We start from the raw sequence: 24,010 nt of genomic DNA, 5'->3' as shown, positions 1-24,010 counted from the left end.
CATTTTACAGCAAACTTGGGAGCTGTAATAAAAAACCTGCAAAGCCTAGGCTATCGCATGCCCCAGGAAGCAGCAGAAGAAATCAAGGCTGAAGTCCTCAGTTCCTGCATTTTCAAAATATCTGTTAATTAAATTTCCCTAGGAAGCAGAAATATTTCACTCCATGCAGAGAGGCAAAAAACTCCTCCAGGTCCCTGTCAATGTAAACACGGGGAAAAATTATTTCTTGACACCTATACTCCATAGATTAAATCTGACTGTGAGAATTTAATTATGTTGTATAAGTGTATAGATCCGGACAAATTCTAACACAGTACCACCTTTCTATCCATGGATTTTCTATGTCTTTGTCTTGGTATTTCATTGCTGATCATTTAATAATATGCTCTGCTAATAGTTATCATTATCCTGTTTTTCTGTACTTCACCATTGACCAATCTGATGGACTTCGATTTGTTCAAGAAAGATGATGAATACAGTGGAACTGTAGCCATTTAGACAGAGACAGGATAATGCTCACACCAGAAGACTGACACTGGGGCTTTTAGTCTCATTAATGCTGAGGTTTGCATAAGGTGAAAACCTAAAGAGCAGTGATCTGTTCCCAAAACTGACAGCTGACATCTGCCCTCTGAAAGGCAGCATCTCTGCAATTTTGACAATCCTGCTCCATTTCCATCTGCCACATTGCATATACTGTTCTATATTTATATTGTATGTTCTATATTTATATTGTATGTATTTCTTTAAGTCCCTGCACACATGTCCATCTATTATGTTAACTACCACTGCAAAACCGCTCTGTTATCTGTCATATTGCTGACCACTGCACTTTTCATGAACACATCCTTAATGAACAAAGGGGTATGGCTTCACTTTAAAGGAAAGTTTTGGAAAAGAAAAAAAAAATCTTCAACACCAAATTTTAAGTCAAGGAGGAACAAATTGCTCCCTGGCCCACAAATTGCTCCCTGGCCCATACTGGTTGCCAGCAGAAACCCTGAAACATCAGATTAACACTTTTTGCAGTATTTTGTATTGACTTCTTACTGTGCTTTCCCTGGTTGATATTCTTTCATCAGTCTTCATAACTGAGAACTGCATATCACTGGGGTCTGAACTCACTGAGGTCTGCAAGAAAGAAGTTCAGATTGAGAAATCAATAGTTAATGTAGCAAATACTGATGATAAATAATTGCATTATTCCTGCCCTGTACATTTTAGCATTAAGGATAGATAGAGTTGTTACTGCACTTAGTACCAAAACTAAGAAAAAAGTTGGAGAAAACATGACCTCAGTTTGGATCATAATGACATGTTGTCATGGAACATACTGAAAAAATATCTAGGAAACAGTCAGAAATACAAATCCAAATAGAGAAGGAAAGATCCAGATGAGGAAGAAGACTTGCAAGATGATGATATACAGACAGTACCAACTGAAGCAGTACAAACAAGGTCACTCCAATGCAAATTCAAAGAAGGAAGACCAAGAATAAGGCATACAGGTTAAATATTTACAATGCATTTTAATATGGACATACCTGATCTGGCTTAGGTAGTGATAGCAATCTAGTTGCTTTTGTAGTCAATATGAGATTAAAAAACCTCATAAGCAAGCCTTGCTTAGGTCTCTGCTGTCTCAGCTACACTGCTTCTACCACCTAAGCCAGCTAGTGTAAAGCACAGACATACTCTAATAAATTTATTAGGGTATTCTTCTCCAATTGTGATCTTCAGACATAAAGATGGAAGCATATGAAATGAACTATGAAAGATTTGTTCTTTGAAAATCTTGAGTGAAACACTGTTCATTAAAGTTAAAAAAGTGAACTATATTAATTTTCACATTATGGAATAACTGTCATTGCTCGGAAGGACTGTGATGTATGTAAGCAGAATGCTTGATTAGAGAATCAGAGTGTACTGGGAGGAAGCACTGGAATCAGCCTCTCAACAATGCAATGGAGGTCCAGCCTAGGAGTAATTCTTGCACACCAGAGGCAAGATCTTTGTTTAACCAATCTAAAGCAAAACCAACACTAAAAGTACTTCCTAAAGACCTTATAAACAGTCATGTGAGAGCCGCCCTGTGCTGCTACTGGGGAAGTCAACCTAAGACTGCACTCATAGGATCCTCTTGTAACAGATACAGATCAGGATCAAGGATGAGAGAAGCATGTTTAGGCAGGACCACAACAGAATTGCAGAGACTCTGATATCATAAATCACACTGCGTAACACAGAGGTTTAGATGTTTAGATATGCCCTCATCCTACACGAGGTTTTCCAAAGGCTCCTTGTCCTTGAAAGCAGCGGGATTGAAAAGGCATAAACTCCCACAGGTCCCAGCTTTCTCGGGAACCAGGAGTATTAATGTATGCCTTAAAATCAAATGGGGGTTATAAATACTACCTGTCTTATAGTATCCCCTTCCTGATTGCTTATAGTAATCATTTTGTCTTCACCGCCTAGAGCCAAAAGGTTTTCAGTACTCCAACAACCACAAGTAATCCGCTTAGTGTGCTTACCTGAAAAAGAAAGAAACCTATACAACACAAATGAACACAACCACAAACAAAACCTGGGATGGAAATATGCTCTGTTTGGCCAATCAAACACAGATTGTCAGAATGTGAAACAACTTATTGGAGCATTTACAAATTCAAGAGCTTTTTTTTTTTCTTTTTTTTTTTTTACATCTTCTACTCCCAGATGGAAGTCTTTTGACCTTACAGGAACTTGCACAGCTCCTGTTCTTCCATTTCTTTGCATCAAATTTCTGAGGACTCTGCTATATCCTTAACCTTTCTGCCCAGAGGTACTCTAAGCAGATAAGAAAAAGTAACTTAGCAACAAGAGCAACCACACAAATCCTTTGCAAGAAAGATAACACAAGTTTCCCATGAGGCAGTTATCAGGTATTTCTAGATATATTTTTAACTTACTATACTATAAAAATACTCTGGTAAGTACAACAAAACAGAAGGTGCAAGTTGAGTATGAGCACATTTTTGACTTGCATGTTCATACACAGAACTAAAAAGGAGTCTAAGTATATTAGCAAAATTCCGCTTTCACATGTGCAAGTTTAGTTTCAAACCAATGCATACCAAGAACAGGAATCTTGCGAGAAGTCTGACGGTTATATATAAGTAAGTTTCCCTTTGTTGTTCCAACAGCAAGTAAAGTTCCAACTCGAGACCATAATAAGAAAGACATTGCATCCCTAAAATAAACAAAAATTTTACTTTGTATGGTAGAGATTCCTTTCATGTGCTTACATGTAAGAACATTTTGCATATTTGTTTTGAAGTTCTATGAAATCACACAGACCAAGCAGAATTTTTAAATTAAGCAAATGTTCTCTACAACAAGTATTGGAATTATTTAAGTGTGCACGAAATAGTGAAAGTAATAAAAAGTTGTATGAGATAATGTAATAAGACTTGTACAAATGGAAGCGTGTCTGCAAACATCAACACTCTTTGATGGAATCATGGGTAATTTGGCCAAATATGCAGCTTTAAAACCCACTCAAAGATACCATGAAGGTATGTGAAATTTTCCAGTCACTTTCTGCATTGTTTTTTTGTACTTCAGTAATCCATGAATTCAGCCAACTCCAAGTGAATAGGTCTATTTCTAGTCAACGTAATAAGAAAGTTAGAAAAAGCCATTTTAACTTGACATTTCAGATACAGCAAGGCCTTGTATATTTAAGGGTACACAGATAAATACTATACATCACATTTAAAAAAAAAAGCCTCTTAAGCAAAACAATTTTAATCAGAATTTTCTAATTAATGCAGTTATTTCTGTCAATGCCTCTCCCATCTTTTTAAATTTTACTGTAAGCACGCAATAGCAATTTGAAACAAATTTCAGATATTGACACATGAAATGACCTCCAATATATATTTGGTTTGCATGTGAGGGGTTTTGTTTGTGCTGTTCTAATTTCAAAAAGAGAAGGATACCAGAAAAGCCTGATTATCACACTGTTTTTATGTCTTAGTGCTTATCCTGCTTAAGAAATAACACTGTGACAAAAGAAGGATTAGGCACTTAAATTGATGTATACTGTTCTAGTGAGGCTGCCTCCAATAAGCATTTTACCTCAGATATTAGAGAGAAAGATCGTGAAGGAACTGCAATAACCACATACTCCATTCTGATAAGTACCTTCTATGCTCTTTTTTGCTTGCATACTGGCAAGTTACTCTTCCCCCCAAATATCTGTTCACACATGAAAAGGAGGTACAATATGGTCTATTCCTTCACACAATATAACGTATATATACATCTTCATAAACTGCTTTGATTATATAAATAGCTATAGTTTAAAATTGACCTATCAAAAAACCCGAAACCCCTACTTGGGAAAACTTTACCCCCCCCCCCCCCCCCCAAATGTTAATGCCAAAGTTGATGTATTCCACCAGAAAAGAAGATTATAAATAATAATCATTACAACATCTGTGCTAAAAAGGCATATTGTTGATAATACGTAATAACTAATAATGCCAAAATGTAATGACTAAGAAATAACTGAGTAATCCACAAATACCTAAACAAGAGGCCTATACAATGCTACATATAATTAATTACACAGTAGGAAGAAGTAATCTCATTTAAATTTCTCATTTGTATGTACAATCATTCGCTTGTTTTGAAACTGTTTTCTAACATGTGACTTAACATTCTACCGACAATCTTCAAAACATAACTTCATTAAATCATGTATAGGTTAAGTCACTGTGTATTTTGTGCAAAGTGGCAATTCTTTTACTTTTTCAGCAGTGGAATAACTTGCATAGAAGTTATATTTTGTCTCAGTACAGTTTAAGTTCAGTTTCAACATACGCATATAGGATACCAGGCTGTAACATATGGAAATATCCCATAATCAAATATCCAGTCTTCCAAATGAATTTTACAAAGCATAAGTGTACACGTTAATGGAAATATGGAATATTTCCATATTCCAGACATGGAGTTTTCAACCTAAATCTGGAAAAAACCCACCCTCATAGAAACCAACACAACCCCCACCCCCCAAGTTTTCCAGCTGAACTGAATTTTTTTGATTTAATGGATAAAACACTCCAATTTTGGTATCTTTGACTACTTAAAAAACAAAAACACCACCAAAAACAACCCAAAAACATACACAAAGGAAATTTAGAAATGAAGGGTTAAATCAAAAGGAGTGTTTGTCTCAACTCAAGTAAATAAAATAGCAGCAGTATCCAAAATTAGCTGTTTCTCTGCTTAGGTGAGTGCCCTAACAAACATGGGACAGATTTGCTTCCACTCTTTTCTACAGACAGCATGTTTATGTAGAGTGCAATAGTTTAGTGGAATAGATTCAAAGAAGTTAAAAGTTTAATTGTTGAACCAAACTTATTTGTTAACCCAATGCTTGATTGTTATGTAGGCCTCAGGAAGGTTTTAAGTCTGTGGCCAAATTCAGAAAGGTAGGGATTTGAACCTTAGAGTAGGATCACCTTAGATATCTCCTCCCACCCTAAACCAGTGTCCTGGTTTCGGCTGGGACAGAGTTAACTCTCTTCTTAGTAGCTGGTATAGTGCTGTGTTTTGGATTTAGTGTGAGAATGATGTTGATAACACTCTGATGTTTTCGTTGTTGCTAAGTAGCGCTTATCTTAAGCCAAGGACTTTTCAGTTTCCCATGCTCTGCCAGCAAGCAGGTGTGCAAGAAGCTGGGAGGGAGCAGAGCCAGGGCAGCTGACCTGAACTAGCCAAAGGGGTATTCCATACCATGGAACGTCATGCCCAGTATATAAACAGGGGGGAGTTGGCCGGGAGGCACGGATCGCGGTTCGGGAACTAACTGGGCATTGGTCAGCAGGTGGTGAGCAATTGCATTGTGCATCACTGGTTCTTTTTTCTTTCCCCCACCTTCCTTTTTTTTGTTGTATTCCTTTTCATTACTATTATTATTATTATATTTCATTATTACTATTGTTAGTATTATATTTTACTTTAGTTATTAAACTGTTCTTATCTCAACCCATGAGTTTTACATTTTTTTTTCCTTTTCTCCTCCTCACCCCACTGGGAGGGGGGAGGGGGAAGCGGCTGCGTGGTGCTTAGTTGCTGGCTGGGGTTAAATCACGACAGCCTTTTTGATGCCCAATGTGGGGCAGGAAGGGTTGAGATAACGACAGATCTGATCAGAGTGTGTTAAAACAAACTTGTAAGTATTCATTGTATTGGTTTGATAGTTACTGGTTACAATGTGGGTTCTTTTGCTCTCAAAGGTGGTGTTGTGGTTCTTGAAGTTGCGTTATGTAATGCCCCACTTGCAGTATATGCTCCCTGTTGTGCTGTTTATCATCTGTGGGAACTGGGCTAGAGTTATCACGTTGTTGTTGTTTGTAACACTGGTTTATGATATGACAGAAGTGCAGGCCGTGAAACTAATTGGGTGTTTGTACTCAGCGTTGTTATCACCTCTGTACTTTGGGAGCCACCTATGGGAGACTGTTAATAATTGTACCTTTTACCTTTTCTCCTCTGGGAGCCAATCTATGGAGGAGACATCTCCGTACTTCGGGTGTTATCTCCTAGAGAACATTAATAATTGCACTTCCTACCTTTTCTCCTCGGGGAGCCAACCTACTGGGGAGACATCTTCCCACATCTTCCTTTTCTCTGCCAGGTTAATTACAATAGCATTGGAGGAGTTTGTAAATTTTGACTATCCTTGGGATGTTGAACTTAGCATGGTCCTATTGCTAGGAATCAGCCTGTTTCTGAATGTGATTCAGATCTTGTCTAGGGTTAAACAACTATTTAAAAATACCACCCAGAGATCAGCGCCCATGACTGCAGCTACTCAAACCCCGGTGACAGGCACTGCAGCTACTCAAACTCTGGCAACAGGTACTGCGGCTACTCAAACCCCAGCGACAAGCAGTGTGGCTACTCAAACTCTGGTGACAGCTACTGCAGCCACTCTAATCCCCCTGACAAGCACTGTGGCTACTCAAACCCCAGCAACAGGCACTGTGGCTACTCAAACCTTGGCGATGGATGATGCAGTTGAACTAGAGAATCAGCTGGTGCCAATATCAATCGCCCCTATACAGAAGAAGAAATATACAAAAAAATCAGTTCGCTTAGCAAAGGATGAAGGTGAAGCAGGGTCATCACGAGAACAGGAGGAAGAGGCAGAACCGGAGATAATCACCCGGTCACTATCCCCGAGTGAGCTGCGAGATATGCGAAAAGACTTCAGCCGTCATCCAGGCGAGCACATTATCACCTGGCTGCTCCGATGCTGGGATAATGGGGCAAGTAGCTTGGAATTAGAGGGTAAGGAAGCCAAGCAATTGGGATCCCTTTCTAGGGAAGGGGGCATTGACAAGGCGATTAGAAAAAAACCACAAGCCCTCAGCCTCTGGAGGCGACTTCTATCGGGCGTGAGGGAAAGGTACCCCTTCAAGGAAGAAGTTGTATGTCACCCAGGCAAGTGGACCACCATGGAGAGAGGTATCCAGTACCTGAGGGAATTAGCTGTGCGGGAGATGGTTTATTATGACCCAGATGATGGGCAGTTACCCACAGATCCAGATGAAGTCCAATGTGCACGACCCATGTGGCGGAAGTTTGTACGAACTGCACCATCATCGTATGCCAATGCATTGGCAGTAATGGACTGGAAAGATGAGGAGGGACCAACAGTAGATGAATTGGTTCGCCGACTTCGGCAATACGAAGAAAGTCTCACTTCCTCCCTTGTTGCAGCTGTGGAGAAACTGCCAGACGTACTAGCCGAGAAACTGTCCCAAGAGTTCCAGCAATTTGAGGATAAGTTTGGCCGCCCACCTGTACGGACCAATACCTCAGCTATTAGGAGAAGGTATTCTTCTCAGCAAGAGAGAGGAGAGAGAAGGTATATACCACGGAGTACCCTGTGGTTTTACCTGCTTGACCACAGAGAGGATATGAGGAAGTGGGATGGAAAACCTACCTTGGTCTTAGATGCACGGGTACGTGAATTGCAAGGAAAAACAACCACAAATGAGGGTTCTTCCAGGAAAATGGTTGCTTCAGCCTCCAGTGAGCACTGTGAGCGGTGTGGCCGACAAGAGTGGAAGGGCTGATCTTACTCCTGATTCTATGAAAAGGAATTCTAATCCATTTTTGCAACAAATGAGTGGAGAATCCTATGACCAGGACTAGAGGGGCCCTGCCTCCAGCCAGGCGGAGGAGAGGGACAACCGGGTTTACTGGACTGTGTGGATTCGATGGCCTGGCACATTAGATCCACAGGATTATAAAGCTCTAGTAGATACCGGTGCACAGTGTACTCTAATGCCATCAAGCTATAAAGGGATAAAACCTATTTGTATTTCTGGGGTGACAGGGGGATCTCAACAGTTAACTGTATTGGAGGCTGAAATAAGCCTAACTGGGAATGAGTGGCAAAAACACCCCATTGTGACTGGTCTGGAGGCCCCATGCATTCTTGGCATAGATTATCTTAGGAGAGGGTATTTCAAGGACCCAAAGGGGTACCGGTGGGCCTTTGGTATAGCTGCCTTGGAGACAGAGGGAATTGAACAGTTGTCCACCTTGCCCGGACTCTCTGAGGACCCTTCAGTTGTGGGGTTGCTGAGGGTCGAAGAGCAATAGGTGCCGATTGCTACCACAAGGGTGCACCAGCGGCAATATCGCACCAACCGAGACTCCCTGATCCCCATCCATAAGCTGATTCGTCGACTGGAGAGCCAAGGAGTGATCAGCAGGACTCGCTCACCCTTTAACAGCCCCATTTGGCCAGTGTGGAAGTCTAATGGAGAATGGAGACTAACAGTAGACTATTGTGGCCTGAATGAAGTCACGCCACCACTGAGTGCTGCTGTGCCAGACATGCTAGAACTTCAATATGAACTGGAGTCACAAGCAGCCAAGTGGTACGCCACAATTGATATCGCTAATGCATTTTTCTCAATCCCTTTGGCAGCAGAGTGTCGGCCACAGTTTGCTTTCATTTGGAGGGATGTCCAGTACACCTGGAATCGACTGCCCCAGGGGTGGAAACACAGCCCCACCATTTGCCATGGACTGATCCAAAATGCACTGGAAAAAGGTGAAGCTCCAGAACACCTGCATTACATTGATGACATCATCGTATGGGGCAACACAGCAGAAGAAGTTTTTGAGAAAGGGGAGAAAATAATCCAAATCCTTCTGAAAGCTGGTTTTGCCATAAAACAGAGTAAGGTGAAGGGACCTGCACAGGAGATGCAGTTTTTAGGAATAAAATGGCAAGATGGGCGTCGTCAGATCCCAATGGATGTGATCAACAAAATAGCAGCTATGTCTCCACCAACTAGTGAACAGGAAACGCAAGCTTTCTTAGGTGTTGTAGGTTTTTGGAGAATGCATATTCCAAATTATAGTATGATTGTAAGCCCTCTCTACCAAGTGACCCAGAAGAAGAACGATTTTAAATGGGGCCCTGAGCAACAACAAGCCTTTGAACAGATTAAATGGGAGATAGTTCACGCAGCAGCCCTTGGGCCAGTCCGGGCAGGACCAGATGTTAAAAATGTGCTCTACACCGCAGCTGGGGAGAATGGCCTTACCTGGAGTCTCTAGCAGAAAGCACCTGGGGAGACCTGAGGTCGACCCCTAGGGTTTTGGAGTCGGGGATATCGAGGATCTGAGGCCCGCTATACTCCAACTGAAAAGGAGATGATAGCAGCATATGAAGGAGTTCAAGCTGCCTCAGAAGTGGCTGGTAGCGAAACACAGCTCCTATTAGCACCCCGACTGCCGGTGCTGGGTTGGATGTTCAAAGGGAAGGTCCCTTCTACGCGTCATGCAACTGATGCTACGTGGAGTAAGTGGGTTGCACTGATCACACAATGAAGTCAAATAGGAAACCCCAGTCGCCCAGGAATTCTGGAAGTGATCACGGACTGGCCAGAAGGCAAAGACGTTGGAATATCGCCAGAGGAGGAGGTAATGTGTGCTGAAGAGGCACCATTGTACAATAAACTGCCAGAACATGAGAGGCAATATGCCCTGTTCACTGATGGGTCCTGTCGCATTGTAGGAAAGCATCGAAGGTGGAAGGCGGCTGTATGGAGTCCTATACGACAAGTTGCAGAAACTGCAGAAGGAGAAGGTGAATCGAGTCAGTTTGCAGAGGTGAAAGCCATCCAGCTGGCTTTAGACATTGCAGAACAAGAAAAATGGCCAATACTTTATCTCTATACTGACTCATGGATGGTGGCAAATGCTCTGTGGGGGTGGTTGCAGCAATGGAAGCGGAGTAACTGGCAACACAGAGGTAAACTCATCTGCGCTGCCGCATTGTGGCAAGATATTGCTGCCCGGCTAGAGAACCTGGTTGTGAAAGTACGTCATGTAGATGCCCACGTACCTAAGAGTCGGGCCACTGAAGAACATCAAAACAATCAACAGGTAGACAAGGCTGCTAGGATTGAAGTGGCTCAGGTAGATCTGGATTGGCAGCATAAAGGTGAATTATTCATGGCTCAGTGGGCCCATGACACCTCAGGCCATCAGGGAAGAGATGCAACATATAGATGGACTTGTGATTGAGGGGTGGACCTGACCATGGACACTATCGCACAGGTTATCCATGAATGTGAAACATGCACTGCAATTAAGCAAGCCAAGCGGTTAAAGCCTCTCTGGTATGGAGGACGATGGCTGAAATACAAACATGGAGAGGCCTGGCAGATTGACTATATCACACTCCCACGAACCCGCCAAGGCAAGCGCCATGTGCTTACAATGGTGGAAGCAACCACCGGCTGGCTGGAAACATATCCCGTGCCCCATGCCACCGCCCGGAACACTATCCTGGGCCTTGAGAAGCAAATCTTATGGCGACATGGCACCCCAGAAAGAATTGAGTCAGACAACGGGACTCATTTCCGGAACAATCTTATAGACACCTGGGCCAAAGAGCACGGCATTGAGTGGGTATATCACATCCCCTATCATGCACCAGCCTCCGGAAAAATCGAGCGATACAATGGGTTGTTAAAGACTACATTGAGAGCAATGGGTGGTGGGACCTTCAAACATCGGGATACATATCTAGCAAAGGCCACCTGGTTAGTCAACACTAGAGGATCTGCCAATCGGGCTGGCCCTGCCCAATCAGAACTTTTATGTACTGTAGAAGGGGATAAAGTCCCTGTAGTGCACATAAAAAATATGCTAGGAAAAACAGTTTGGGTTACTCCTGCCTCAGGCAAAGGCAAACCCATTCGTGGGATTGCTTTTGCTCAAGGACCTGGGTGCACTTGGTGGGTGATGCGGAAGGATGGGGAAGTCCAATCTGTGCCTCAAGGGGATTTGATTTTAGGTGAGAACAGCCAATAGATTAAATTGTATGATGTTAATTGCTATATAATCTTGTCACTGTATGTCATCATTATTATAATTGTTATATGCTATATTAATAGTATTACAGTAAGAATTACTTAGATTAATGAAGAATGAACTTTGATAAAACTGAGTGCAGTAGTGATGGAACCAGGGCTCCAGCATGCAACAATCCAGCACCACACACCATCCTCCTGCTGCACCCAATGTCACCTGCCTGCCACATCACACCAAAGCCCAATCCTGTTCTGCTGACTGAGTGGACTTTGCATCATCCCTCCTGCCCAGACAGACTGTTACGATAGATGGAGCTCAAAGTCATGGACTGAATGAACTCAACAGACATTTGATAGACATGGCCCATAGATCGCGGGAATGATATCTATATGTATATATTAAAAGACAGGAAAGGTGGTGGTGATTAATTGGAAATGTATTAGAAAGTGTGGGATCTGGGCATAATGTAAATGGTATAGAATAAGGGGTGGATATTGTCCTGGTTTCAGTTGGGACAGAGTTAACTCTCTTCTTAGTAGCTGGTACAGTGCTGTGTTTTGGATTTAGTGTGAGAATGATGTTGATAACACTCTGATGTTTTCGTTGTTGCTAAGTAGCGCTTATCTTAAGCCAAGGACTTTTCAGTTTCCCATGCTCTGCCAGCAAGCAGGTGTGCAAGAAGCTGGGAGGGAGCAGAGCCAGGGCAGCTGACCTGAACTAGCCAAAGGGGTATTCCATACCATGGAACGTCATGCCCAGTATATAAACAGGGGGGAGTTGGCCGGGAGGCGCGGATCGCGGTTCGGGAACTAACTGGGCATCGGTCAGCGGGTGGTGAGCAATTGCATTGTGCATCACTGGTTTTTTTTTCTTTCCCCCCACCTTCCTTTTTTTTGTTGTATTCCTTTTCATTACTATTATTATTATTATATTTCATTATTACTATTGTTAGTATTATATTTTACTTTAGTTATTAAACTGTTCTTATCTCAACCCATGAGTTTTACATTTTTTTTTTCCTTTCCTCCTCCCCACCCCACTGGGAGGGGGAGTGGGAAGCGGCTGCGTGGTGCTGAGTTGCTGGCTGGGGTTAAACCACGACAGCCAGTCTGCTTTGTGAATAGCATTTTAGTCCCCTTATAAATGTAAGGGGAAAAAATCCTAGCACCACTAAAATCACTTCCCTTACTTTTAAGCTCCCTTTTAATTGTGTGAAATGCTTTGGAGAAAGTGTAGCTGGTGCAGATAGACAAAAAATTCACCCATCCTTGCTGCTATCACAAAGTGGAAACATTGAAGAGAAGCTCTCTGGGGACTTTGGCACTCTTGACAATTAAAAAAGAAACAAAACCCCTACCAACCCCAAAACCCTCACCCACAACAAACACTTCAAAACCAGCAAATCATACCAAAAAGAATTTAGCAACAAACCATAGCATATTAGTATAACAGTATATGTGCTATAAGGATTCCAATAAAAAGATGATCTTTGCAATATATCCTCCACATCAACAAGCCACAGTGGTCCAAATCTTCAAATACACACTTTAAAAAAAAAATTCTTACCTCATGCCACTGTCTACTTGGCTTGTTTTGTTTGTGTTCGCATCCCACAGAAATATGGCACTAGATTTGTCTGTGATTATTGCTAAAGTATCTCCATCCTTATCCCAGTCCATAGCAACACAGTTACTGAAGAAAAAAAAAAAACAACTTTCATTAATAATTGTGAAATGTTTGTAAGTGTACAGAAACAGCCAGAATTATTCAGTTGAAGTCCCTGTCCTTCCTTTTCCCTCCCAAGCAAACCCATGACAGATTGCAGATTTATCTATAAAGTGTACTTTTATAGCAACCACACCCTTACTCAAATCCCATTGAAATGACAGAGGCTGAAAGGAAGGTCATAAAAAAGAGACCGCTACCTACATTCTAGTTACTTGAAATACTGCTACTTTGATTTTCAAGAGACAGTGAAAATCCCCTGTAAGGTTCTATTTTGTTAGAGGCTATTCAGTGTTGCAATTATTTTTCTCACAGTTCAACAAGCGTAACGAACTTGGACAAGAAATCTACACAGAAGCAGGAAAAACCTCTACTTGCAAATAGTTCCCAGAATGAAGAGGACAGCAGACTTACAAGTCTCTAGTGAATTGGAAACAGTGTTGTTTACAACACATATTTAAAGCACCATATACTGGAGACTAAGAACCTATGCCATCTGACACCACTCTTTTCTTTGTAGATAAATAATTTGATAGTTTCAGGTTAAACAGGTATCTCTATGAAAAATTTCACTCTCATTACCACTCAAATGAAAACTCCTAATGCAAGCAATTTCAAAAGTGTCCTACTGAAACATACATTGCTGTAAACTAATTCAGTAAGTCTTCAGTTCCAGTTTCTCCTATCTTTCTTTTTAAAACCTTAGCAGTTTATTCTAGAGAATAAGAATGGTCTATTCCCAAAACACACCCTTGACTACTTAACAGCCAATCAGAACATCAAGAACAGGAAAAACAAGGACAAAAAGAAAAAAATAGGGAAAAATGCAGATTGATAACTAGTAAACAAATTCTATCAACATAATGGTAAAAAGATGCTTATAACATCAACTATTACAGCAGAGAATATTTGACATTCTGAACTCCGTTCTTATGCAAGGAGAGGTCTAGCAGTTAACAATTGCAGTTGGTTAACAGTTAACCAACAAATAAAGAAACAAAGTTTGGCCTGAGGGAGAACATATAAGGACACTTGTTTCTGTTTAAACTGTGTATCACAAAAATTGAATTTTATTCTAATAGTAATAATTAGAGAGAATTTATTCTTCAATCACAGCAAAAGGTTGGTGTCCTGGTTTCGGCTGGGATAGACTTAATTTTCTTCCTAGTAGCTGGTATAGTGCAGTGCTTTGGATTTAGTAGGGAAATAATGTTGATAACACACTGATGTTTTTAGTTGTTGCTAAGTAGTGCTTATACTAAGTCAAGGATTTTTCAGCTTCTCATGGCCAGCCAGCAAGAAGGCTGGAGGGGCACAAGAAGTTGGGAGGGGACACAGCCAGGACAGCTGACCCACACTGGCCAAAGGAATACTCCATACCACATGATGTCACGCCCAGTATATAAACTAGGGGGAGTTGGCTGGGAGGGGTGGATCGCTGCTCAAGAACTAACTGGGCATCAGTCGGCGAGTGGTGAGCAATTGCATTGTGCATCACTTGTTTTGTATATTCTAATTCTTTTAGTATTATTGTCATTTTATTATTATTATCATCATTATAATTATTTTCCTTCCTTTCTGTCCTATTAAACTGTCTTTACCTCAACCCACAAGTTTTTTTTTCCGATTCTCTCCCCCACCCTGCTGGGTGGGGGGACTGAGTGAGCAGCTGCGCGGTGCTTAGTTGCCAGCTGGGGTTAAACCACGACAGTTGGAAATAAGAATTCAAAAGAACTACCTAACCTAGGCAGAAGATTTGCTGGCAGGCCTCAAAAAGTCAGTACTATTCAAACTGCCATAAGCAGACGTTAATTATTTCGACCAGCCTTTAGGATATGTGGTTATTATACAAGTTTTTTCTCCTCTCTGCCCTGCCATGAGAACACAACATTATTTTAAAACTGGTTTAGATGTTATATATTTCCCTGAAGGAAAGGGTCACCTCTGTCCATCAATAAGGTAGTGCTACAAGCGTCCATCAGTAAGGTAGACTCCCCTTCACACCACCCTCACCAACCCACATGACAGTAGAGGATCCCCAGTCCAACACAAGCTCTTCTCAGAGTTCACCACTGATTCCACACAGCTTTCCTCATTTTTGGCAGTTTGCTGGAGAGAATGAGCATTTATCATACATTGTGCAAAATACAGTGCAGAATGAGCTGGGCCACAGATACTAGCAAGCAAAAGACAGTGACATAGCCAGCCCACATTATGAATGGCACCTAACCAGAACAGGATTTTGAAACAAGACAGCAAGATGCGATGGTCAGTAAGATACAAGCGAGTCTGGTAAAGACAATGAGAATTGCATCTCTTGGTTTGGTGCAAGGTGGCAACTACCAAGAACTGCAAAAACTGGATTTCTAGACAGTTCTTGGGGAGCTAAGTGATTCTGGCTCATATCTACCAATGATACAGGGATACCTAAGTGACATTCTAGAAATGAAAGTTAGAATTCTAGATTAGAGGCTTCAGATTTAAAACGTTAGTGGGAGTTTTGCCTTGACTAAGGGCTCCACCTTAATCAAAATGAATCAGGTTGTTACAAATAAAATAAAAAATTAGGAATTTGTATGAACACTTAAGCTAACAGCAAGTAAAATACTAAAAAGAAATGAGGAGTACACAAATGAAGCTATTGTTACATCAGGTAGTAATGGTGCCCAATAAAAGTAGATTTATAGAGCAAAATGGTATGATGACCTATGTCACAGCGTTTGCACCTAGGGAGGTTTCCTCTGGGCCATACCTAGCCTGTCCCCATGGACTGATTGCCTTTTAGCAGTTAGACTGCATCTTCCAAAGTACACCACTTTTTAAACGTCATCTGAAAGGAATCCAGTTCGTACACTCCAACACCACTCTCTGATGTGAACCAAAGTGTGATAAGCAGGAAAAACAGTGAGATTCACTTCAGAAGTACACTCTCAATCTAAAGTAAAAAAGCCAATGTATACATTATGCCAGTGACACAAGCAAAAGCACTAAACCAAAAGGATATCCTTCCTCAGTAAGGCTATAACAAATTACTAGAAAACTGACAGTAACAAGAATGCAGTCACAATCAGCATGATGCAGACACGTTGTATACAAACTCTTTATGTTCTTTCTTAATATGATAGGTCTTTTTCTAACATTTTAATGAAGTAGATTGAGTTTATTACTAACGAGTGCTTTGGGTAGGAGAATGTATTTTTCTGACTATCCTTGACAGCTTACTACGAGTTCAGCTTTTACTGTCTCAGATTCCACACATGCTCATCAGTTTGTCTTCTTTTCCAGGTATGTTTGCTACAGATAGTATCTTTTCCTACAAAGTTCTCACATTGTATAAGCACCTCACCAGAAGGGAAGCATTTTTAAAGAAAACAACAAAGAAAATAATTTCAACCCATCTTAGTACCTACCCTGGTAAGCTGATTTCATTTCTCTTCTGACCATGACGATCAAAAATCTTCACAGCACGATCACCTCTAAAAAAGATTAACATATAGAATAATTCCCTTTCTTCATCAGTGATTTCTACGGATAAATGTAATAAATATTTGTAATCTTACCCTGTTACAGCAAGGAAATTTCCCAAAGTTTTCTGCCAAGCAAACTGCACAGGGGAACCAGACCAAGCTTTTTCTAATAGACTGAATACTTGCTAGGAGATAAAAAAAAGGGGGAAATTATATATCTTAAAATCATAAGCATAGAACAATAACCAACTTCCTAACATGTTAGCAACTGTGAATACTGTCGAGGAAAAAAAAAAAATCCTCAAACACAACTTCTGGGTGATTCTAATGCACCAAAGTACCAAAATTCCACAGAAAAATCTTTTGGTTTGTGCTGGAAAAACTGAAGTTTCTGATGCTGGGTGTCTGCACTGAGAACTACTGTGACTCTGTCACAACTATTATTTTTTTCTCTTACAGAGTTACTGGAATCAAAAAATTGCATGTGACTCTCCCCTTCATGTCCAAAGACCAGAATGTTTAGTTCTCCAAATTTCATGGAAAAGTCTGGGACCAGAAAGCATCCTTAGTGTGTAAAACACAGAAGACTCAACATCTACGCTTTTAAAGACATGTAACTGTTTTGTCCTCTCTGAATTGTTGGGTCTTAAAAGCTATGACCTCAAAGCTACTCAACCATAAAAAGAGATTCTGACTTCCGACAGTTTCTCAAATTCCTTTTCCTTGCACACTACCTGCACAGATTTTTCTATAACTTGGGTGTAAGATAAAGCCCACAACTTTGTTTCACAGCTTGCTATCATGACTTTTTCCCTCCCATGTCGTCAGATAAACACCAACATCTGGTGTCCACCAAATGGCTGGCAGGCTTACTCAAGTCTCTGCCAAAGGTCCCTCATCCCTTCTTTTGGGTGAATGTAAACTGAGGCATTCTTCACATTGAATTTGCATTTTACTCACAAAAAGTGTAAAATTGTGAGCGCCACATGCCACAAGCACAAAGAACATCTGACAATTATGTTTGATTTTGAAAAAAATTTAATAAAATCTGTAACAAACCAACAGTAAAGAAAATCATTATGGGACGCAGGCAAGCTCCAGCTCTTCATGCTCTCACTGTACAGTAACGCATAAACTAAAACCCCCTAAGGGGTTTGAGTAGGAAACTTTCCTTCTGGCCCAATCATTTAACCGTTGCCCGAGGAGGGTTCCTCGCACCGCTCTCCGCTGCCAGGGCCACCGTTAAGGCACAGAGACAGGGCGGCGGGAGACCCGACGCCCGGCGGTAACGGCTTCGGGCGACGTGGCGGCCCAGGCAACTGTCGCGGGAAGAACCAGCCTGGCCGGAGCCTGAGCCTCCCGCAGCCCGTTCCCGGGAGCCAGGGGCAGGGCGGGCGGCGGGAGCGGCCTTGGTTCCCCTGAGGAAGCCCTGTCCGCGGCGTCAGGCTCCCGCTTGCTGGAGGCCGGCACGAGCGGGCGGTTCCCGCCGCGCCCCGCTCCCCTCCCCAGGCCGCAAGCACTGCCCGCCCATGGCGGGCCCCGCTCGACGCCCCCGACCCGGACCGTGAACCACGACCCCGACCGTCCCCCCCTCGACCCCGCCGCCGCCCCGGGCTCCCCAGCGGCCCCCGCCCGCGCGTACAGCGGCCGAAGAGACTCACCTTCATCGCGCCCACCACTCGCTGCCCCGCGCCCCCCTGCGCATGCGCTGCCCACCCTCCCCCGCTGCCAATCAGCGAGCCAGACCCCGCCCGCCCACGGCGTCGCTGTCACCCCGGAGACGGAGAAGGCAGAGGAAGGCCAGAGCCGTCACCGCTGGAGGGCGGGGCCCCACCCCGCATCCAATGGGGAGGCGCGCCCGAGGCGCCAGGCCGCAACAGGCCCCTCCCTCCGCCAGCGGTGCGAGGCGGGGCCCGCCCGCGCGTGGAGCCGGCGGGGGGCTGGGGCGGGAGAGCTGCGTGACGCCGTGGTGGCTACAAGAGATGCGTGCCGCCGCCCATCCCCGTGTTGGAAGTACTGAAAGGGAAAGACAGTTTTTCTAAAACCAGAAGTCCCCCAAGAGGAGCAGTAAAAATAACATTTCTCCTGTTAAGTCGCGGATACAGGCACACAAAATGGACTGTAAGCTCGAGGAAAAAAAAGCGCTAACCCAACAACGCTGCATTTAAGTTTAGCTGTATTCAGTTGCAAACAGTGCAGGTTTCATCACAAAGTTTCGCTGCTTAGTAATTTCTTTTAAAACAATAAATAGTTCACTGAGGGCATTAACACATTTAAAATTACGTACAAAGACACTTCAAACTTTGAAAAACATTCAATGAGCTCACATCTTCCCATTGTCCATTACAAACACGCACATATTACCTACTGTTTTGAAAACATAAAGAACAAGGCACAGAAAAGCAAATACAAAAAGACTGAGAACATTCAGACCGTTCAAAGCAATTCTGTGTAACAGCATAGGGCTCAAGAAAGCCAAATCATAAAAGTATCTGAAAAAATTAGGTAAATGTTAAATAAAGTAACTAATTTGATACAATCCTGCGAGGCACGCATAACTCTCCTGTAAGATGCTGAACATGCTTAAATGGTGGCAGTTAAGCATCTTGCAGGATTGGGCCCTTTACATTTTGAAGTAACCTTACTGGAAAGACAGACAATTGTTTCATTTCATCTTATAAAATTATACTTTTCAAATTAGTGCAAAGCCTCATGTAAAAATGTAATTAGTCTAGATGTAATGGAATGCTTCAAAAATTCCGAAGTGCAAATATTAAACTTAAATTGGTTAACTTTTAATCACACTTTAGAATTCTTCCAATAACTCATGCTTACAGATTTTTCCTTAAAAATATCAAAGTAAATATAAGAACCAAAGTAGAGAAAAAGGTACGATGTTCTGCATCTCACATAAAAACTCTGAAAATCCAAAAGTACACTGGATGTCAAAAATCTCTGGCAGAAATTATTAAATAGCAGGTTTCTGTTAGCACAATAAGACAATATTTAAAATAAGGCTTTGGTTAAATAAAAAGTTTTCTAAACTAGGAATGATGATAAAAGTGCAAAAGATTCACCAAATACGCAACTTCATTTCCAAGGCAGGCATTACGCCTGCCATTTACAATGGTTTGCATTGCTTTGTCAGCCTGCATTGTAATAGCTCAGATACCTATAGCCAAACATGTTTATTATAGGCAAATTAAATATATGGTGTCCAATCCTATAACATGTTTCACCCAGAGACAGACTGAATTATATCAGTGGAAGTATATCCATTTATAGCATCATTCCTCTGCATGTTTGGGGGATCAAGGCCCTGGATCTGTAACATTTGATTATTATAGTGAGTTCACTAATGAGTTTACTCATTTCTTAGCACTTCCTAAACAGAAGTCCTCTGCTGGCAACTGGCTGGTTGCAGCTGATCTTCTTACAAATAGAGTTCTTGTAACATATGGGTAACAAAGATGATTTTTTAAAAAGTGCTTAAAAGTGGTCCGTAAGAACAACATGTACATGTTAGCTTGAGATCAAACACTTTGCTGTGGTAGATATCCTGCACCTGGTGTTCATTGGCGCACTGGTAGTTTGCTTGAGGAAAAACGGAATCGTCTGAGTCTATGGAAGAGAATGTCACCTTCACAGAGAAAATAATTTACAGTTTTACAGTCACAACACATGCTCCAGCTCTTCCCAAGCACAATGGTGCAACCTGTAAGCAAAAAAATAAAATAAAAAAAATCTGTGAGATTAAACAGTCAGCTTTAAGTATTTTTTTCCCTAAAACTGTCAGTGTTTAGTTAATGCTTGTAATACAAGCATTACAGCTTGTACAGCTGTAGCAGAGTGACAATATCACACGCAGTTAACGTGACTTAAAAAAATAGAAAATTGGTCCAAAACTTGGATACAAACCCACAGAAAAGGTGAAGATATTTTATATGATAGTGAAGCACTTTGAAAGCAATAGCAAACCCCAAGAATATGAAACAATTCTTATTGATAATTTCAATTACTTGGTATTACAGGAAAAAGAATCCTTTGTTATGGTACAAATTGGACACCTGAACTAGACAGTCTGACAACTGAGTAATGGTTGGCAAAACAATGCATTTTTCTCTCAAACAGAAAATGCCAAACATGACAGGGGCAACCTCTCCTTTTTACTTGAACATTTGATAAAATCCTGTTAAGAGTTCTTGAAGGCAGAATCATTTCCCAGTCTCTATTCTTTTTTTGTAAACAGAAGTTACTTCTGGCAAGACCCTTTTCTGCTGAGATTCTGTTGGACTTGAAAAGAGGAAGGTAGTTGCTAACACTCAGCTTCCCCTTTTAAACTTCATAGTATTGGAGTGTGTGTGAATAGCACACTAAGTGCTACAGAGATTATCCTGAAGATAAAAAAGGATGTTTATGCCAACTCTGCTATTTCTTTTTTTTTCCCAGGAACAACAGACATCCTGAGCTGTCTGTGGCTCTGACAAACTTCAGCTGAGAAAATTCCACTACCCTCTTTTGAGTTGTGTGTGGATGAAGTGGTGGCAGGCTGCTGACATAACAAGACAGAAGGAAGGTACACAGACGCTTCCGAATCCCTCTAGGAAGGGTTCAAAACTGTCCTATATACTGGGATCACGGGATTCAGTGAGATAAAAGAGGGCCAAGGCTAAGGACAGAAAGGTACATAGAGATGGTCACCACCTAGACATCACGGGTGATTCATTTAGATGCAACCGTGAGAAGCACTGTTTCTCTCCTCTGGCACACTTTTTTTTTTTCTTCAGCAGGACAAATAATGCCATGGGTTATCATTACCAGTACTGCCACTGAAGGCCCCAAGCTCTGATGAGCCTCCTAGATGACTTATGTTTTAAGATCTTGCAGTACGAAGTAGCAGGAAAAGGACAGGTCAGTTTCCTGTGTTACAAAGATTTTGATAGAGAGCAGTTCTCTTTTTGAATTAGCAATTTGGGGCCATTACTGGGACAGCATATTCAGGAGGTCAGAGTGCAGCTGCCCAAATACTGGTGTCTAATGCTATTCTAGATGACCTTGGACATTCATCCTGGCCTGCAACTGCACTCCAGAAGGGCCTTGGTCTCCCATAGATTCTGTGCTGTATCTGCCAGCCTTCTGTGGACGTACACGCTTTAGGATATCTCAAATGGCAGTAGATACCAAAGGACAGTCTTGCCCAGGACGTCCTTGTGTGTGCTCTTCCCACAGAGAGGCACATTCCTGGAGCTATAAATAAGTAAAAGTAACCAAGCTTTGAATTGACAGTATGGTTTCTAATCATGAATTGAAGTTTTTTGTTTTGGTTTTTTTTTTGAGCTGGGTGAAGAGAAATGGGAAAAGGCTTCCTGAAAGTTGCACACACTGTACATAGCATTCACATCAGGAAGGGATTATATATGAAAAGACTTCTGAAGCCTTGAAGAAATTGACAAACTTGCTGAGAGACACATTAGAGCTAAAACTAATCTACATTTATCTTCAGAATAGGAAGTCATGTAAACAGAACCCTTTATGACAGTTTGGGCAACATGTCAATACATTTTATTAACAGTAGTTGAAATTGTCAAAGAAAATAGCTATACTCTTGCCAAAGAAAGAAGGGCAGCTTATTAGAAGTTAACAACTGTCTGTTCAAGATAAATCATCTCGAGATGGTAGACAAAGGAAAAAAAAAAAAGAGAGACACTTACAACAGACTAGTAAGAAAGTGCTTCTTAGAGAAGGAGTATTTGAATTCTCCTTGTAAAAAGAGGCACACTTGAAATAACAAGATAAATAGTAGTGTATGGTCTGATCGGAAACTATACCTGTGTCCATTCATTTGTCTGGGGATCATAAGACTCCACTGTATTAAGGTATGTTTGACCATCATATCCTCCAACAGCATACAACTTGTCACCAAGAAGACATACTCCCACTGCATCTCTGCTAATGCTCATAGAGGCCACAGCAGTCCACATATCTGTTTTTGGATCATACCTAAAAGATAATTTGTGTTATGCTCTAAAACTATTGCCAAAATTCAATAGAAAAAATGTACTGGAATTGATGCTCTCAAGGTGGTAGAAAACAGATATTATTAGGACAGCACAGATTTGGGTGTTAATTTCAAAGGACTTTTCCCCCCAAATACTCTCTTTGAAAATCTTTCTTTAGTCATCTGATAACACAGTCAGTACTAGCTACATATCTACTTTGTGCTGCTTTCCATATAGTCATACATATACATACAGCTGCTCTTACATTTCTTATTGTTATGTCTAAACGTACCACTCCAGAAACAGTTCTGCTGCTACAGTGTAATAGAGCAAGTGCTTGCTCTAAGTGATAACTACATGTCAAAGCACAGGCTGTTAAAGTTGAGTGTGGTACTAAAGAGAGTTACTTGCCATGAAAGATTACCATTTTCAAAAAACCCCCCAAAAAACAGTTTGAGAAAATTCTGGGGGAAATGCAAAACCCTTAAGACAATTTACAGCACTTCTTTAATCATAGCTCCATGTCATCAGAAGCATCAGCACAATAAAAGACAGATGGTTTAATGAAAAACATTAAATGTGATTCTAGAATAATATCAACATTCTTTACAAGTCAAACTGAGAACTACATCGCAGAGTTCATGCTTTTCTTATGTCAAGGAACATATTTTAACCTGACTGAAAGAGGCAATATTAAGATTACAGATGCTTACAGCAGAACTGATTTAATCACAGAGTTCTGAAGGGCTCTAAAGAACTATACAAAGAAAGTATTTATTTGGCTAAGAGACCATCCTAAGATCACACTTGCTAAAAGCAAGTTTGGAAGATACTAGTCTTAATTTGTTTGCAGGAAGAGCATAGATATAATGAGCTCTAACAATTTTATCTGCAGTTCTCTAGTCAAAGTACTACAGAAATGCATGCAAGCATAATCATAACATGAAAATACCGCCTGAAGCACATGCTGCAAATAGAAGTCTTATGTAGTAAAAGAGGATGATTAGTGAGCTACATACAGAATTTACTTTTCAATTTAAGTTATTTTATAATTAATTTATAAACCAATGTATTTATCTGGGAAAAGCGACTTTTACTGCAAAATACAGTGGTAAACAAATACTCAGAAGCTTAGTGTGGTTTTATGAAACTGGTAATTTTTTAAAGGAACTATTTCCATGAAGTTGATGGTCCTCAATTTCATCTCACTTAAAGAGCGAGGACAAAATGCATTACAAAATGATTCCTATTTATTGAAGTCATGTGTTCTGTTACTTTGTTTCAGAGAATATTGATAGAGAAAAATACATGTTTTCTCTTGGGCTTCTAATTATCTGTATTCCTCTAAAAATTTGGTATTTCCCAAGATGTAGCTTCCTATCTGCAAACCTTTCTGGGGTCTTTTTAGTGCAGCTTCCG

The 24,010-nt window shown here is 41.3% G+C and overlaps 2 protein-coding genes across 10 annotated transcripts in view; both read right to left on the bottom strand.

Annotated features, from left to right (window-relative positions):
- The window catches only part of WDR19 (WD repeat domain 19), a 54,777-nt gene extending 38,010 nt beyond the window's left edge, over window positions 1–16,767 (bottom strand). For 2 of the 3 annotated variants that reach the window (XM_050896513.1, XM_050896512.1), the window contains exons 1-6: window positions 16,686–16,767; window positions 16,536–16,601; window positions 12,967–13,092; window positions 3,114–3,229; window positions 2,416–2,531; window positions 1,051–1,131 (exon numbers count right to left, since the gene is read on the bottom strand). In XM_050896513.1, coding sequence (XP_050752470.1) covers window positions 1,051–1,131; window positions 2,416–2,531; window positions 3,114–3,229; window positions 12,967–13,079 — 426 coding nt within the window. In that variant the 5' untranslated portion in view covers window positions 13,080–13,092; window positions 16,536–16,601; window positions 16,686–16,767. The remainder of the gene's footprint in view (window positions 1–1,050; window positions 1,132–2,415; window positions 2,532–3,113; window positions 3,230–12,966; window positions 13,093–16,535; window positions 16,602–16,685) is intronic. The other variant, XM_050896511.1, reaches the window with a different exon arrangement.
- A 1,990-nt stretch (window positions 16,768–18,757) lies between these two features.
- Window positions 18,758–24,010, bottom strand: part of KLHL5 (kelch like family member 5) — a 62,773-nt gene continuing 57,520 nt past the window's right edge. For all 7 annotated transcript variants that reach the window (XM_050895731.1, XM_050895732.1, XM_050895730.1 and 4 more), the window contains 2 exons: window positions 22,421–22,592; window positions 18,758–20,307 (listed from right to left, as the gene is read on the bottom strand). In XM_050895731.1, coding sequence (XP_050751688.1) covers window positions 20,251–20,307; window positions 22,421–22,592 — 229 coding nt within the window. In that variant the 3' untranslated portion in view covers window positions 18,758–20,250. The remainder of the gene's footprint in view (window positions 20,308–22,420; window positions 22,593–24,010) is intronic.

The sequence above is a fragment of the Gymnogyps californianus genome, chromosome 4 (assembly GCF_018139145.2).
Source record: "Gymnogyps californianus isolate 813 chromosome 4, ASM1813914v2, whole genome shotgun sequence".
NCBI lineage: Eukaryota > Metazoa > Chordata > Aves > Accipitriformes > Cathartidae > Gymnogyps > Gymnogyps californianus.
The sequence above is the reverse complement of the archived record's forward strand: the minus strand, read 5'-3'. Positions and strand labels throughout refer to the sequence as shown.